Raw genomic sequence first — 13,379 nt, forward strand, 5'->3', positions numbered from 1 at the left:
GCAGCGCCTTGGTGTTTAGCAACAGCGTGTCGCGGCCGCGGCCCACAGCCTGTGCAGGGTGCGCCGGGCTTGCACGGGTCTGGCTGGGTGCACAGCCTCGGGCGCTGGCGCGGCTGTCTGCCCGTGCACTCGCCCCATAACGGCAGCGGCCTAAGCAGGACAGTCCCTGGCACTAGCGGTACCCGGCTAAAGCGCGTTTATATCAGTATAACGGCGCCCAGCGGGCTCCTATCGCTTTGCGGCTACCAGTGTAACTAAAGGAGTCTAGATAAGCGCTGGGTGTCTGGTTCTGCAGCTCCCGCGGTTAGACCAGCTGTTTAGATTGCAAGTGCTTTGGGGCACAGAGCTGACTCCACATCCACTTTTAAATAACCTCCCAAATTTCGGACAGGACGGTAAATGGTACACAAAACAGCCTCTCAATCTATATATCCTACTACTCAGCTCCTCTTAGCATCATCCGGGGCCAGTGGCGCAATGGATAACGCGTCTGACTACGGATCAGAAGATTGTAGGTTCGACTCCTGCCTGGCTCGGAGGTGTTCCTCTTTTCTTCTCCTAGTAACTATTCTCAATTGTTTTCTTTCCAATATTACAGCTTCCCTGTGGAAAACCTGCGAATTCAGTTGTTTGCAAAATGAGTTTCACTGTAATTATTTCCACAAAACTCCTAAGCAAAACCCCATCAAACCTGCCCTCTGACTTGAAGCTTCCTCTTCGAACTTTGTGGTTTCTGGAAAATATTTTCCGCTGTTTTTTAATTTCCCCTCTACAAAGACACCTGCACTTTTTCACTTTAAATTTGGCATTTTTTTCCACTTGAGAGTTAAATTCCACAGTACAGTCATCACATATTTGTCAAATATGAGCAGTGCAGGATCCAAGTGACTAAGCAAAAAAAAAAGTGGGAAAAAATGTTATGAACAGCTACATTTATACAGACTGTGCATGTGTAGTAAATCCAGAGTCTGGTCTATCTGCTACAGATACTGTGCTCAGTAGTTCAGGACAGTTTACTAAAGTTGTACATGAAAAAGGACAGGGTCTTCATGTAAAGATGATAGAGTTCTAGCACTAACGCTCTATCTGCAACATTTATCAATAGTAACAGATTGTTCACTGTAAATGTACAGAACATTTTATTAACTCTACAAATATGAGGTAGTTTGAGTGTGCCTTACCATTTCAAACATCACCAAACAAATAAGCAGTCTTGTAGCACTTTAAAGACTAACAAAAGGATTTATTAGGTGATAAGCTTTGGTAGTAAAGACCCACGCTCATCACCTAAATCATTTGCTTCGCCTTTAAAGTGCTACAGGACTGCTTTTTTTTGTTTTGGGAAGATACAGACTAACATGGTTACCCCTTGGTGACATTTCAATTATGTTAGTTTCTTGATCAAAAATTTTTCTTCTTTAAACATAATGAAAATGTCACATATTCCTTAAACATATCTCATAAATGATTTTGTCACAGAGGTTATGGCATCCAGGACTTTCAGAGATTGCTGTGACATTTTCTCCTTCCCCTCATGGTGTTGTCAGCCCCTCTTGCACAGCTCTCAAAGAGGCCCCACAGCACCTGGACACTGTAGGCAATGGGTGCGCCTGTTGCTTCTAAGCAGTGAGGTATTTCAGAGCTCCCACAGCCACTGGGAGTCGCGGGGGTCTCCCAGAGCAGCAAGCCTTTTGAAACCATGGACAGTAGGGGAGACCATAGGGGAAACTGGAGAGCACTAACAGCAGTGGGTGCTGACAACTCTACATGTTGTCCATTTTTTTTTTTAAGTAAAAGTCAGGGACGTCATGAGCAATGGGCAATAAAGAAAAATTCACACAAGCCCTGTCCCTGACCTTTTACTAACAATGACTGTGACAAAACCTTAGCCTAACTTATAATTTGCAAAATACTTCTATGTTAACTAGAGCTCTTGTAGTAATTTTCTTAACATAACAACAAAGATCAGGCAGTGAATGGGGGATGTCTAGAAATGAAAAAATAAACTGCAGCTAGACTGTATATATTATAGTCTGATATTTCTGATGTATAACAAATCATCACCATGGAAAATAATTTATCACAATGTGAATATGACTTACTGGATTTCCAGACCTAATTAGTCCTGCTACGCTTTAATTAAAGATAATAGGCCAGATCAAAAGTCAGTCAATGGATGGATACTACATTTATTTACTTGAGGATCTGGCCTAACAATTTTTATTATCATAAATTAGGTGGGGAAAGAAAATGAAGACCAGAATTCACCTCTAATTGGTAAACTTTAATACTGTCATTGCTCCTTGAAAGGCATCCTTTTGTTTTCAACATTTCCCTATTTTTAATTTCATTACGCTAAGGGTTTCCTAGCATTTTTTAACTTCTGCATTCAAGCAGCCCAGGTTTTCTCTTATATTTAGCTGAAATAAGTACCACAGAGGCAACTGACTTTTCTAGAGGGATTTGATATGTTTTTAACATTTTCACAGCTCATTATGCACTTTCTGAATTCAATTGTTTGAAAGAATGCACATTAGTTGTTTTCAAAAGGTTAACTATAATTAGGGTAAAAATACTTGAATAGTTCAGTCTTCTTATTTCAGGCCAGAGTTCTTTTGGACATGTAGGCATATATACAAGAAAGTTAAGTCAAGCAGCTATCACGCTTAAATCAAGTGCTTCTTTATATACATGGCTGAGTTTAAGAGACATAAGCAAAATACTGTGTCTGTTTCCATGGTAGGCAAGAGTCAAACCTAGGAACTTTAGAGTCATAGTCAGGGATACGATCAATTGCACCACCGACCCAGTATCAGCCAGTCCTATGTAACAAGGGATGCAAGAGAGACAAGGAGCCCCCGCTCCCCCCGAATCGTTCCGAGCCCTCCCACACACACCGAGCCTTGCAGCATCAGGCATCCACCATCTCCCAGGTGACGGAATTAGGGGTGCTACAGCACCCCCAGGCTTAAAGTAGTTTCCATTACACACAGGGTTCCAAGCTTGGTTCAACAGCGCTCAGCACCCTTGCCCTCTCACTACCAGAGAACCGCACCCCCACCCCTGCAGAAGCGCCCCCCCGGGACACACACACGGCCTGCACAATCAATACAAAAAGCAGTCCAGTAGCGCTTTGAAGACTAGCAAGATAATTTATTAGGTGATGAGCTTTCGTTTGCTACTCTTTAAAGCGCTACTGGACTGCTTTTTGTTGTGATAGCGTATAGACTAGCGCGGCTCCCTCTCTCTTACGCCCTGCACAGTAAGGGACGGCCGCGCAGAGCCCAAGGCGCACACGCTGCAGGGGGCCGGGTGTGGGGAGCACGCATTGCTGGGCGTGAGACGCCTCACACACGGCACAGGAACCGTGACACCCCCCGCTTCTTCCCCACGCTATGGAGCCGGGCGGCGCGCTCCCCCCTTACACAATGCAGTCATGCACGCTGCCCTGGGCCTTGCCCGCAGGAGCCCGGACCAGTGACCGGGCACATGTGTTTCATACCGTCCATACAATCGTTTGGATATACGCTAGACGAGGACGACTTTCTCTATTCTAAGGTGCTAGTCTTAAACTCTGGCTGCATGTCCCTTCGATAGCTCAGCTGGTAGAGCGGAGGACTGTAGTGGAAGTGCCTGCGGGAATCCTTAGGTCGCTGGTTCGATTCCGGCTCGAAGGAGACAGGATTATTTTTTTCTCTGTTGGTTCAAGAGGACATTGAATGGAGTGTTGGTTTTACGGAACTGTCAGGGGTGGTGGGAATGATCACTGTGCATGTCACTTAGGAGCGATCTAATGCTGGCGTGAAGTTATAGGTGATAGATAGTAGCGAGATGGTCGCGCTAGTCTATACACTATCACAACAAAAAAGCAGTCCAGTAGCATTTAAAGACTAACAAAATAATTTAATAGGTGATGCGCTTTCGTGGGATCTGAAGAAGTGGATCTGTCCCACGAAAGCTCATCTCCTAATAAACTATTTTGCTAGTCTTTAAAGTGCTACTGGACTGCTTTTTTTGCCGTGATAGACCACAGTGTTACCCATTTCATCAAAGTGAGAGAGGGCGATGTGTTATTTTGCTGTGAAAGGACATTCTCGGAACTCTTGCTTACAGCGGCAGCGAGTAGCTCAACTTCTACCTTCGCCACGCTGCTCCGCGCTTGTAGTTACGGTCGGTCTGCCTTTGTTAAGCTCAGTCCCAAGCCAAACGTTTTACAGGCTGTGGGAAAATTTGAATCTAGCTCAGCTCGGGTTTCAGTAGGACCTACTCCCAACAAATATGCAAAAAACGGTGGTGGGGGGTTAAAAATAGATACTGTGCTTCCTCCCCTGTGGCTGGGTCTACAGTAGCACACCTCCCCCCCGACTTTCGAAAGGGGGATGCTAGTGTAGACCCAGCCAGTGTTTTTGTGCAATGTTATCATAGGCCGTGATGAAGCACATTACTCCAGGCAAGTTCCTAAAAAATATGTGATGTAGCACTTTAAAGACTAACACAAATTAATTTCGTGATTATTAATAATAATTATTAATTATTTCTAACAATTTATATTAATTATTTATTATTAATAATATTTATTGATCCATCAACTAATTTATTAAATCATCAGCTTTCAGGGAATGGAGCAGCTTTTTTGTTTTGTGAAGATACAGACTAACAGGGCTACCTCTCTGCGGCTGCAAATATGTGGAAACACTGTGGTTTTATCTAGATTAAGATTCAAAAGGTCTTAACTAACATATTAAATCACCTGATGTGTTAATAGCCTAGCGCATAGGTTCCCAACCTGGGATCCATGGACTCCTGGAGGTCCACAAAGGTATTGCAGGGGGTCTGTGGGAAAAAAATAAAAGATAAATAAAAATTATCATAAAAATAAGTTTTAAATAAATTGCAAAGTTACAACCAATTATTATTTTTAAATTAAATCTCTTCCAATCATGTTGTTAATTGCGGTCTAAAATTCTATGCTGTGGTTTCCTTTTCAATTTAAAGAAGTGTACATAGCAGCTAGAATTGGCTTTGGTGGAGGAGGAGCAGTGAATGCATTGGGGGAGTTGCACTAGTGAAAAGGTTGGGAACCACTGGCCTCGGGTAGTCAGCAGGATCTGGGTTTGCAGGGGTGCCGGAGGGCTGCAGGGTGAGTGAAGCTCTGGGTAGAAGCTGGGTTTGGGGGGCTGGGGTGAACATAGATGGAAGGAGCAGGCAGGGGTCAGTCTGCCCCCTGCCACTCTCTCCTCTTTATCTCCACCACCTGTTGCCCTGGCTACTCCTCCCCACCCTGATCTATGGAGGGTGCAGCCTGCTCAGCCAGCCCTCCTGGCTGCAACCCAGCTGCCTGTGTGCCAGTCTGTGCAGCAGCCATGACGGGGAAGCAGGCACCAGTGGCACCTGAGCTGCCTCCTGCTGGGTGTGGCTGATGCCTCTTCCCGTGACTCACTTGACCTCCCTGCCTCCTTATCTGTAGGACAGATTATCTGGGACTCCTGCCTGTGAAGGCACCACACTGGCACAGCAGGGTTCAAATAACTGTTTACTTACTGTGTCTCACAAGTCAGGCCTAGTCACATACACATACCGCTTCACGTACCGCTGCTCTGGCTGGCTGTTAAATGGAGAACACCCTGAGCACCGCTGGTGTGCTGACGTACTACTCACAGAGACACTAACCCATTTTTACACCCCAGTGCCTAATACTGCAGCAACATCTGGATGGCTGACCTGCCACACATCCTCCCCTCAAAAGGAGATACTGACAAAAGTAGGGTTTGAGGTTATTTATTGAGGACTGTCTCATATTCACATGCATTGCGGCTCTTGAAATAGTGGTTTTGTAACTGAATTTGAAAAAAATGGCTCTTCTCACTGTTTCAGTTGCAGACCCCTGCTCTAGGCTCTGGGGTAGGTAATGCCCCCCTCACTAGAGCCAGCACACAGATAACATTCTTACACTCCTCCCCAGGAGGCCACCTGGGAACAGAGCTCAGTCCCTTCCTTGCCTGAATCCCTCACACAAATTGTCTGTGCCAGGAACTACTCTTGGCAGGGTCATTCTGATAGGCAGTGTGTCCAATGTGCTGTCTCCCCACCTGGATAATGCGCTTTGTTTGCAACTGTAATCCCTGCCAGCCAGCTCACTTGGGCCTCAGTGTATCTCCTGCCCTACCCATTTCTCCTGGGCAGGGAAGGTGCTCCCCTCAGCTTCATCTGCCTTGGCATGTTTTGCACATACTCTTTAAATTCCAGACAGATTTTACACAGCTGGTATCTTCAGGTCCTGGGCAGGCACAGGGCCCTTATAGCTATAATAAATAAACATGGTTTTGTTAGCATTTATTATTTATCATTTATTATTTATTTATTGTTTTCCCTTTTCTACTAAATAACTCCTATGAATTTATAAACACGAAGGGGCGCAATTTTATATTCTTGCCTTGGGCACAAAATTAGCTAGTCATGGCACTGTAGGCAGTGAGCAGCAGCACCAGCAGCAGCCATAGGAAGTTGCCCCTCCTTTGGCCTTCCTCCCATCACCCTTCCCACACAGCGCACATTTCTCCACAGGCAGCCTGCACAAAATAACTTGTACGCTTGAGGCTTGTAGTAGTAAATTCTTCAAGGCAGCGTCTGGGCATGCAACACTGTGGATGCTACCTTAATGCAAATAATAAAGCACCCTGCTTTCTTAGTGTCTGTTACTAGTGGTGGAGTCTCCTTTTGATGTGCCCATAAAAACTAAGTTCTGCACATCACCATCCTTTGGCGTCTTCTTTTAAGATGGGCATCAGATATGACCCAGCCACCGGTTCTATTGCTGTTAGTCTTGTTCTAAGGAGCTTGTGAAGTGAATTTCTGTTTATCTCCTCCCAAAGTGACAGAGTACCTTGTAAACTGAACTAAGTAACTGAGCTTTAGGGGTATGTCTAAACAACAAAATCAGCGATGTTGCAGCTATGCTGCGGTAGCATAGACACTTGCTGGGGCAACAGAAGGGCTTTTCTGTCACTGTTGTAATCCATCCCCTCAACAGTTAGTAGCTAAGTTGATAAAAGAATTCTTTCAGCAACCTAGATGTGGCTACACTGGGGCTTATGTGTCCTTAGCTACATCTCCCAGAAGTGTACAGTGTTCACACCCCTGAACAACATACCCAGATTGACCTAAGTTTTAACTGGAGGTCATGTTTAATAGCTCACAAGGGGGAAAAAAAACATATGCTAGTTCCATGCCTTGCCATTTAGTATGAATGACCCAAGCAGCTTTTTTGCTTAATTTTTCACTTGACAAAATCAGCAATGCCAAGTATATATTTAATTATGCCTATGTTTCGTCATTCCATCTTTGTTGATGGCTCTACTTCGGAAAATGGGGAACAAATGTAAAAGTCGTTGAATAAAATTATGTCAATATATTGGATATGAAATCTTCAGGAAAGGCAAAGTAATGAAATTAAAACCCATAAGTATACACTCATCCCTCACTATATGAGCATAATGGGTTCCCAAATTTCTGCTCGTAGGAGAAAACTCATAAGAGCGACCCTAAATTCCCATTAAATAAATGTAAAAGTCTCCAATTCATTCCAAGTGCTTGCAACTTGACATAAACAAGTGGAGTTTAAGTACTTGTCCAATGTATTTGAATAATTAGGCACCATAAATAGGCTGTAGTGTATGTATGTAGAGGAGGGATTCCCAGCCAATGGGTTGGAACCCAAACATGGGTTACCATTAGATTTGTTAATGGTCACCAGCTGGACAGTTCCAAGCTGCATGTGGCTGTTAAAGGAGCCATTTGCAGTTTCTTAGCACTGCTGCCTCAGGCAGATCTCTGTCCCTAGAGACAGCTATTACCTTATGCCCAGGTGCTGAAAGCTTAACACTTGAGGTAATTGCTTTTAATAACTGTTACCTTCTGGGAGCAAGAGGGCCGCGGAAGTCACACAGCCTAGGAGCCCCAGTGAAGAGGCTGCAGGAGGAGGAGGAGTGTCTAAGGCTGGGGCCATTTAGGGCTGCAGTGGGGGGGGGAGGATCTAAGGCTGGGGTCAGTTTAGGGATGGGGGTGGGGTCTAAGACTGGGGGAAGTTTGGGGTTGCAGGGTGGCTGTAAGGCTGGGGGCAGTATGGGGCTGCTGGGGTGGTGCAGGTCTCCTTGCTCCCTGACCAGGGACCCCACGGCTTGCTCATATTAGCAGGGGAAGTTCACTCATTTAGTAAACATAGGTGGGTATACGTGTCCCTCGATTTAACAAGTTCTCGTACGTAAAGTACTCCTTAAACGAGGGATGGGTGTGTTCAAAAACATGTCTCCTCACTTGTCATGAGAAAAAAAATTGAAGGGCTCTTTCAGTCAATCCTGAGCATTACTGGGTGGGCCATTGACTCTCCCCCCAAACCAGTGACTCAGGAAAAATCTAGAATAATAACTCTTGATGAATAGGGTATGTCTACATTACACAGTTAGGTCAAATTTATTAAGGTCTGATTTTAGAAAGTCAAGGGGGCATATACACAACACGTCCCCCCCATTAGTGTTGCTGGTTTAGATTTTGTCAGAGATGCTCTGTGAGTACCTATCCCACAGTTCCTGCTGCCCTGTTGCATTGTGGATTTCTGTCATACCCATGCAACCACCATTACAAGGCTAGCATGGAACTTGTACAGCTTAAAACAGCTGTGGCATGTGTAATGAGCACCTCATGCATTCTTCTGTGGTATGTGTAGAGCCTAAGCAGCCATGCCAGTGATGAAGACTCCAGGGAGGACATGGACATTTACAAATATAAGACACTGGGGAGAATTGGAATGGGGAGATGCTGGCTGCTCTCGATGGTTTGTATGAAGTGAAGCCCTGATTCTGGTGCTGCGAAGCAAGCTCAGATTGGTGGGACTGCATTGTTCTGCAGATCTGGGTCGGGCTGTGAAACACCCTGGGAGGACAAGCTGAGATTCAACGTTACATAAAGCTCCTGGCTGTCACTGAGGTCAGCTGCTCCACTCACTGACTGACCATTGTTGCCCTCCTCTTCTTCCTCACCCACCTTGCTGTTGACAAGGCTTCCTGACTAATTTCTTCCAGAGGTATCCACAGACTCTTTGGGGACAGTGGTTGGGTCACTCCCTAGAATCCCATGCAGCTGCTCATGTTTGCAGCAATGACCCAGAACATCCGTGTGCTTCCTTTGTTTCATGATATGTCAGTCTGAGCTCCTTTATTTTCACACCGTGCTGCTGGGCATCCCTTGAGTATCCTTTTTCCTCTGTGCCCTGTGAGATCTTGGCATATATGTCTACATTTCTTCTGGTGATTCATAGTTTTCCCAGCACAGACTCATCTCTTCCCTGCCAGCAATGAGGTCCTGGGTCTCCTGCATGCTTCATGCTGGAGCTCATCTGTGACCCTGAGAATTGATGGGCAGATGCTGAGGCGTGCTGCTGAGTTGTGCTACTTGCTCCTGTCACCATGCTGACAAACAGGAGATGAAATTCAAATTTTCCCAGGCCGCTTCATGCACAACTGGAGAGCAGCGGAGTTGAAAGTGGTGGCCAGAGTGGTCACATTAAGGCACTGGGGAACACCTCCAGGATGCCATGAATGTTGAATTTCACAACCCTTCATCTGCACTACCCTAAGGTTGACCATGCAAGCTCGAATTTGGCATTACTCTCTGTGAAAAGCAGGAGCACAGAAGTTGATTTAGGAGTCCTTAAAGTCAACAGAGTGGACCCTGTAGTATGGAGTGCTTCTCTTGAAATTGGACCTAAGTCACCTAAATTCAACCTAATCTCCAACTGTAGACCAAACCATAGTGTGTGGGGGGACTTGTAACAATCTAGAGATTGTCTACATTGCGAAATTTACCAAATTTCTTACCTTTACCCAAATCGATAAGTTGCATCCTGCACTGTAGAAGAAAGAAGGTATGTGCAGCTGAAGCTTTGGTTATTATTATTTGAATGCATTGGCTAGGTTCATTTACCATATTACAGCTTTTCTACAAAGTAGCTCTTCTTGGGAAAGCAAAGCTGGAACTCACCAGGTTGGAAAACCACCACAGACATTTTGGATGCAACAAGATCTTATGGGTTATTTTGATTGTTAATGAAACAATTTTTTTCTTAGGGCAGAAAGATAAAGGTAGTGCTACAGTTCTTACGTATGGGGAATCTTTATTATTCAGAGCATTTGACAGCAAAGGTAGATTTCAAATACATAGTATTTTTCATACAAATAAAGGCAACACTAGAGAACAAAATATTTGCAACTTTATGCTTTCAAAGATTAATAGTAGTTCAACTGGACTTTACATGGAAGCAAATCATATAGGCATCATTGTTTCCATGTTGTGCACCTTCTAGAAAGCAAACAAAAGAAAAAAATAGTTAAATGCATATTTGTGGACCAAATCTGGAAATTCTTATTCAGTTTTTGTGATGTCCTCAGATAAGCAGACTCTCTGAAATCACTGAGACCTCCAAGTGCTCAACATGGTTTTTATAGGACACAGTCTACTAATGTCCTTTAGCAAAAACCTCATTTTTTTCAGAGACATATCGTGAAGACTACATTCAAAGCTGCTGAGATGTTTTTTATTTGTGTTTGTTTATTTTGAGGCTTTTTTAATACAGCTGTAACAATGCAGAGTGATCCTTGCAGACAAAACCCAGCTTAGGACAGTGGGCTTCCTGCATTTGCAGCAATTGTCTGTGTTGATCACATTGCATTGGCGTGGTGAGGGTAAGTATTTTCTCAGGCATCCTTTCTTGGTTAAGAATGGAGTAGAAACCCTTACAGGGTTTAAGCCAAGAGCCAAACCCATTAAAGCCATTTGGAATCTGGACTTTGGATCAGGTACTTAGGCCTAGCTCTTTTAAGGTATTTAGGAGCCTAATTCCCAAATTGGGCTTTCCATCTTGTTTATTACCTTTGAGTCTGATTTGCTGCTACCATAGTAATCAGTGATAACATTCCCATGGAGATCCACGGAAGCAGTAATTCTAAGATGATTTTTATGTACCATGTATAACTTCTTCTTGACTTTTAACTATATGCATTTTCACACAATTCTATACAGGAAAGAGTCACTAGCCTTTTCACACTTTCACATTAAATTATTGAACTAAATTTGAAATGCTGTACTGAGAAAATCTTTTACACCACAGGGGGTTAGAGACTGGTAGCAAAGCAGGGGTAACTGGAACAGAGCAAGATTATTACCAGAAGCAAGTTCTATTGTGCTCAACCTCCCTCTGCCTGGAACCTACCTCCTGTCTTTTCAGCCTGATGCATCTCCTCTTCTTGTCAATTCCTAACCTCTCCCTCAGTCCAGGAGCTAAGAGGAGGGAGAAGTACCCTTATGGGGATGTCAGTAGGTGGGAAGGAACAAGTATAATGCCAGCAGCAGGGGGAATGTCAGCAGGCAGGCAGTTGCCTGTTGATTGGTTGAGGAGTTAGGAAACCACAAGGTAGGGAGTGAAGGAGCCAAGGGTTGCTTGAGGTCACAAACATACCCAATTAAACAACAACAACTACAACATAACTTGGATGTGTGTCTCAGATTGATCAGTCCAAGATGAGGAAGAGGTTCTGCTGCCAAGTCTTACAACTGGCAAATAGGAAGCATCAACCAAACAATCTGTATGGCCCTTTCCTGCCAATCTCCTGCTTCTCCTCCTGTGCAGGTGCTGTATCGCATCTGTGTTTCAGTTAGAAGATTCGTTGGCTACATCTAGCCTGCACTCTTGTTGAGCCCTTGCGTTTGGTAATCATGCCTTGTGCCAATCAGGGAACAGCTGACTTGGCTTCCTTACTTCTCTGGCCTCATCCCCAGCAAGGTTCAGTCTGCCAGGCAGACTATTGCCGTCACACAAAACACCCTCTTCGGCAAAGTCAGACCTTTCCTGATACCTACTGTCCCTTTGCTGTCTATTGAGAGCCAGGGCATGGTCATGGCCCACCCAGTTACCTTCAAGCCCCCACTTCCAGTCCCAGCCCTGCTCCCACCCCACCACTTGCCCTGCTCTACTTGCCAGGTGCTCCAGTTGGGGTCTGGGGATGCCCCATTCTGCCCTCCCAGTGCTCCAGCCGCAGAGCCAGGTCAATAACTTTCCCGGCTCTGCCCTGCCAGTGCTCTTGCCATGGAGGTAGACTAGGGCATGGGTGGTTTGCAGGCCCTGGCCCTGAGCACCATTCCCCAGTGGAAGCTTTGGGCTGGTGGAACAGGACAAGCCACCATGCCCTGACTCTACTCCCCGGTGCGCCGTTTTTCAGCCCCCTCTTTTTTCCAGGGCCCTGGGCCAGAGCATCTGTCACCCCCGGGGGCTGGAAGCAGGGCAATGTGTCCCCAATGGCTGCTACCCTGCCCTGTTATCATTGCCCACCCACCCTAGATCGGCGCCCATCCAAAAGCCCCAATCTGCCTGCACCATTGGTGAACATTCATTGTCTCCTCAAGGGAAGCAATAGCACTATAAATTCAGTCTCTACCTTAACAGTGTGTGGACAACTAACAACATTCCCCTGTCCAACAAGCACAAAGCTGCTGCTTTCTTGGGCTCAAAACCCTAATCAGGGCAAAGCTTTGCATAAGTGGGGGAAGGGAGCCTAATTGGGGGCTGGGGAAGGGGAGGGAGAGGAATAGTGTTGCATTGAAGAAATAACTTGAGCTCAAAAGTGTTAACCTCCTTCAAGGGGAATATGCTAATCAGTATAACAGTATGCTAACAATATCTCAGTGCAGAACACAGATGATGGGCCTGCTCATTTGAAGGCCCCCTGAGTTAAAGAGTCTGCATCCACAGGAAATTACATTCAAATTACCTTTGCCTAACTTAAAAATCAAATACAAATATGGGGAAAAATTACAGCGTGTTGCAATTATCTTTTCTGAAGCCTCTTTGTGACTTTCCTACTTAGAGAGCATACTGCAATCAAACTATTCTTGCTCTTGCTTTATGGATCTGTGTGATAGCTGCGATGGCTATCTCCGATTAGTTGAGTTTTCTCATTTGCATTTGTCGGCTGAAGTATGATTGGAGTTTCTCCATCTAAATCAAATAGAAGAAAAAAAACACACTCTCCAAGAATTGTTGATTTGATACAAAAGTCAAGCTGCCTTTCTTGATTGAATGACTTAGTAAAAATTGTAAGATCTAATATACTGGAGAATGATCTTTCAAACAAGCTATTATCTAAAATCCATCCTACCCTGGATGAGTAAGAGCTGCAGGACAGAGCTGTAAAAGGCTGTATACACACTAAACAGAATTCTGTGTTTGTCATCAGTGTAATACTTACACTAAGCACATGTACAATTTTAACCATATGCTTACATAGGAAAATATGTTGTTACATAAACAAGTACACTACATAATCCTTTTT

At 44.8% G+C, this 13,379-nt stretch overlaps 1 protein-coding gene and 2 non-coding genes across 3 annotated transcripts in view; 2 read left to right on the forward strand and 1 right to left on the reverse strand.

The window, feature by feature from the left end:
- The first annotated feature begins 463 nt into the window (after positions 1-463).
- On the forward strand, positions 464-536 carry TRNAR-ACG (transfer RNA arginine (anticodon ACG)). Its single transcript has one exon. It is a non-coding gene; the product is annotated as a tRNA-Arg (tRNA).
- A 3,051-nt stretch (positions 537-3,587) lies between these two features.
- Positions 3,588-3,677, forward strand: TRNAY-GUA (transfer RNA tyrosine (anticodon GUA)). Its single transcript is given in 2 exon segments — positions 3,588-3,624; positions 3,642-3,677. It is a non-coding gene; the product is annotated as a tRNA-Tyr (tRNA).
- A 9,273-nt stretch (positions 3,678-12,950) lies between these two features.
- DNAJC5B (DnaJ heat shock protein family (Hsp40) member C5 beta) overlaps positions 12,951-13,379 on the reverse strand; it is a 33,758-nt gene continuing 33,329 nt past the window's right edge. Inside the window, exon 4 of the mRNA XM_074985446.1 lies at positions 12,951-13,045. Coding sequence (XP_074841547.1) covers positions 12,951-13,045 — 95 coding nt within the window. The remainder of the gene's footprint in view (positions 13,046-13,379) is intronic.

The sequence above is a fragment of the Carettochelys insculpta genome, chromosome 2 (assembly GCF_033958435.1).
Source record: "Carettochelys insculpta isolate YL-2023 chromosome 2, ASM3395843v1, whole genome shotgun sequence".
Lineage (NCBI taxonomy): Eukaryota > Metazoa > Chordata > Testudines > Carettochelyidae > Carettochelys > Carettochelys insculpta.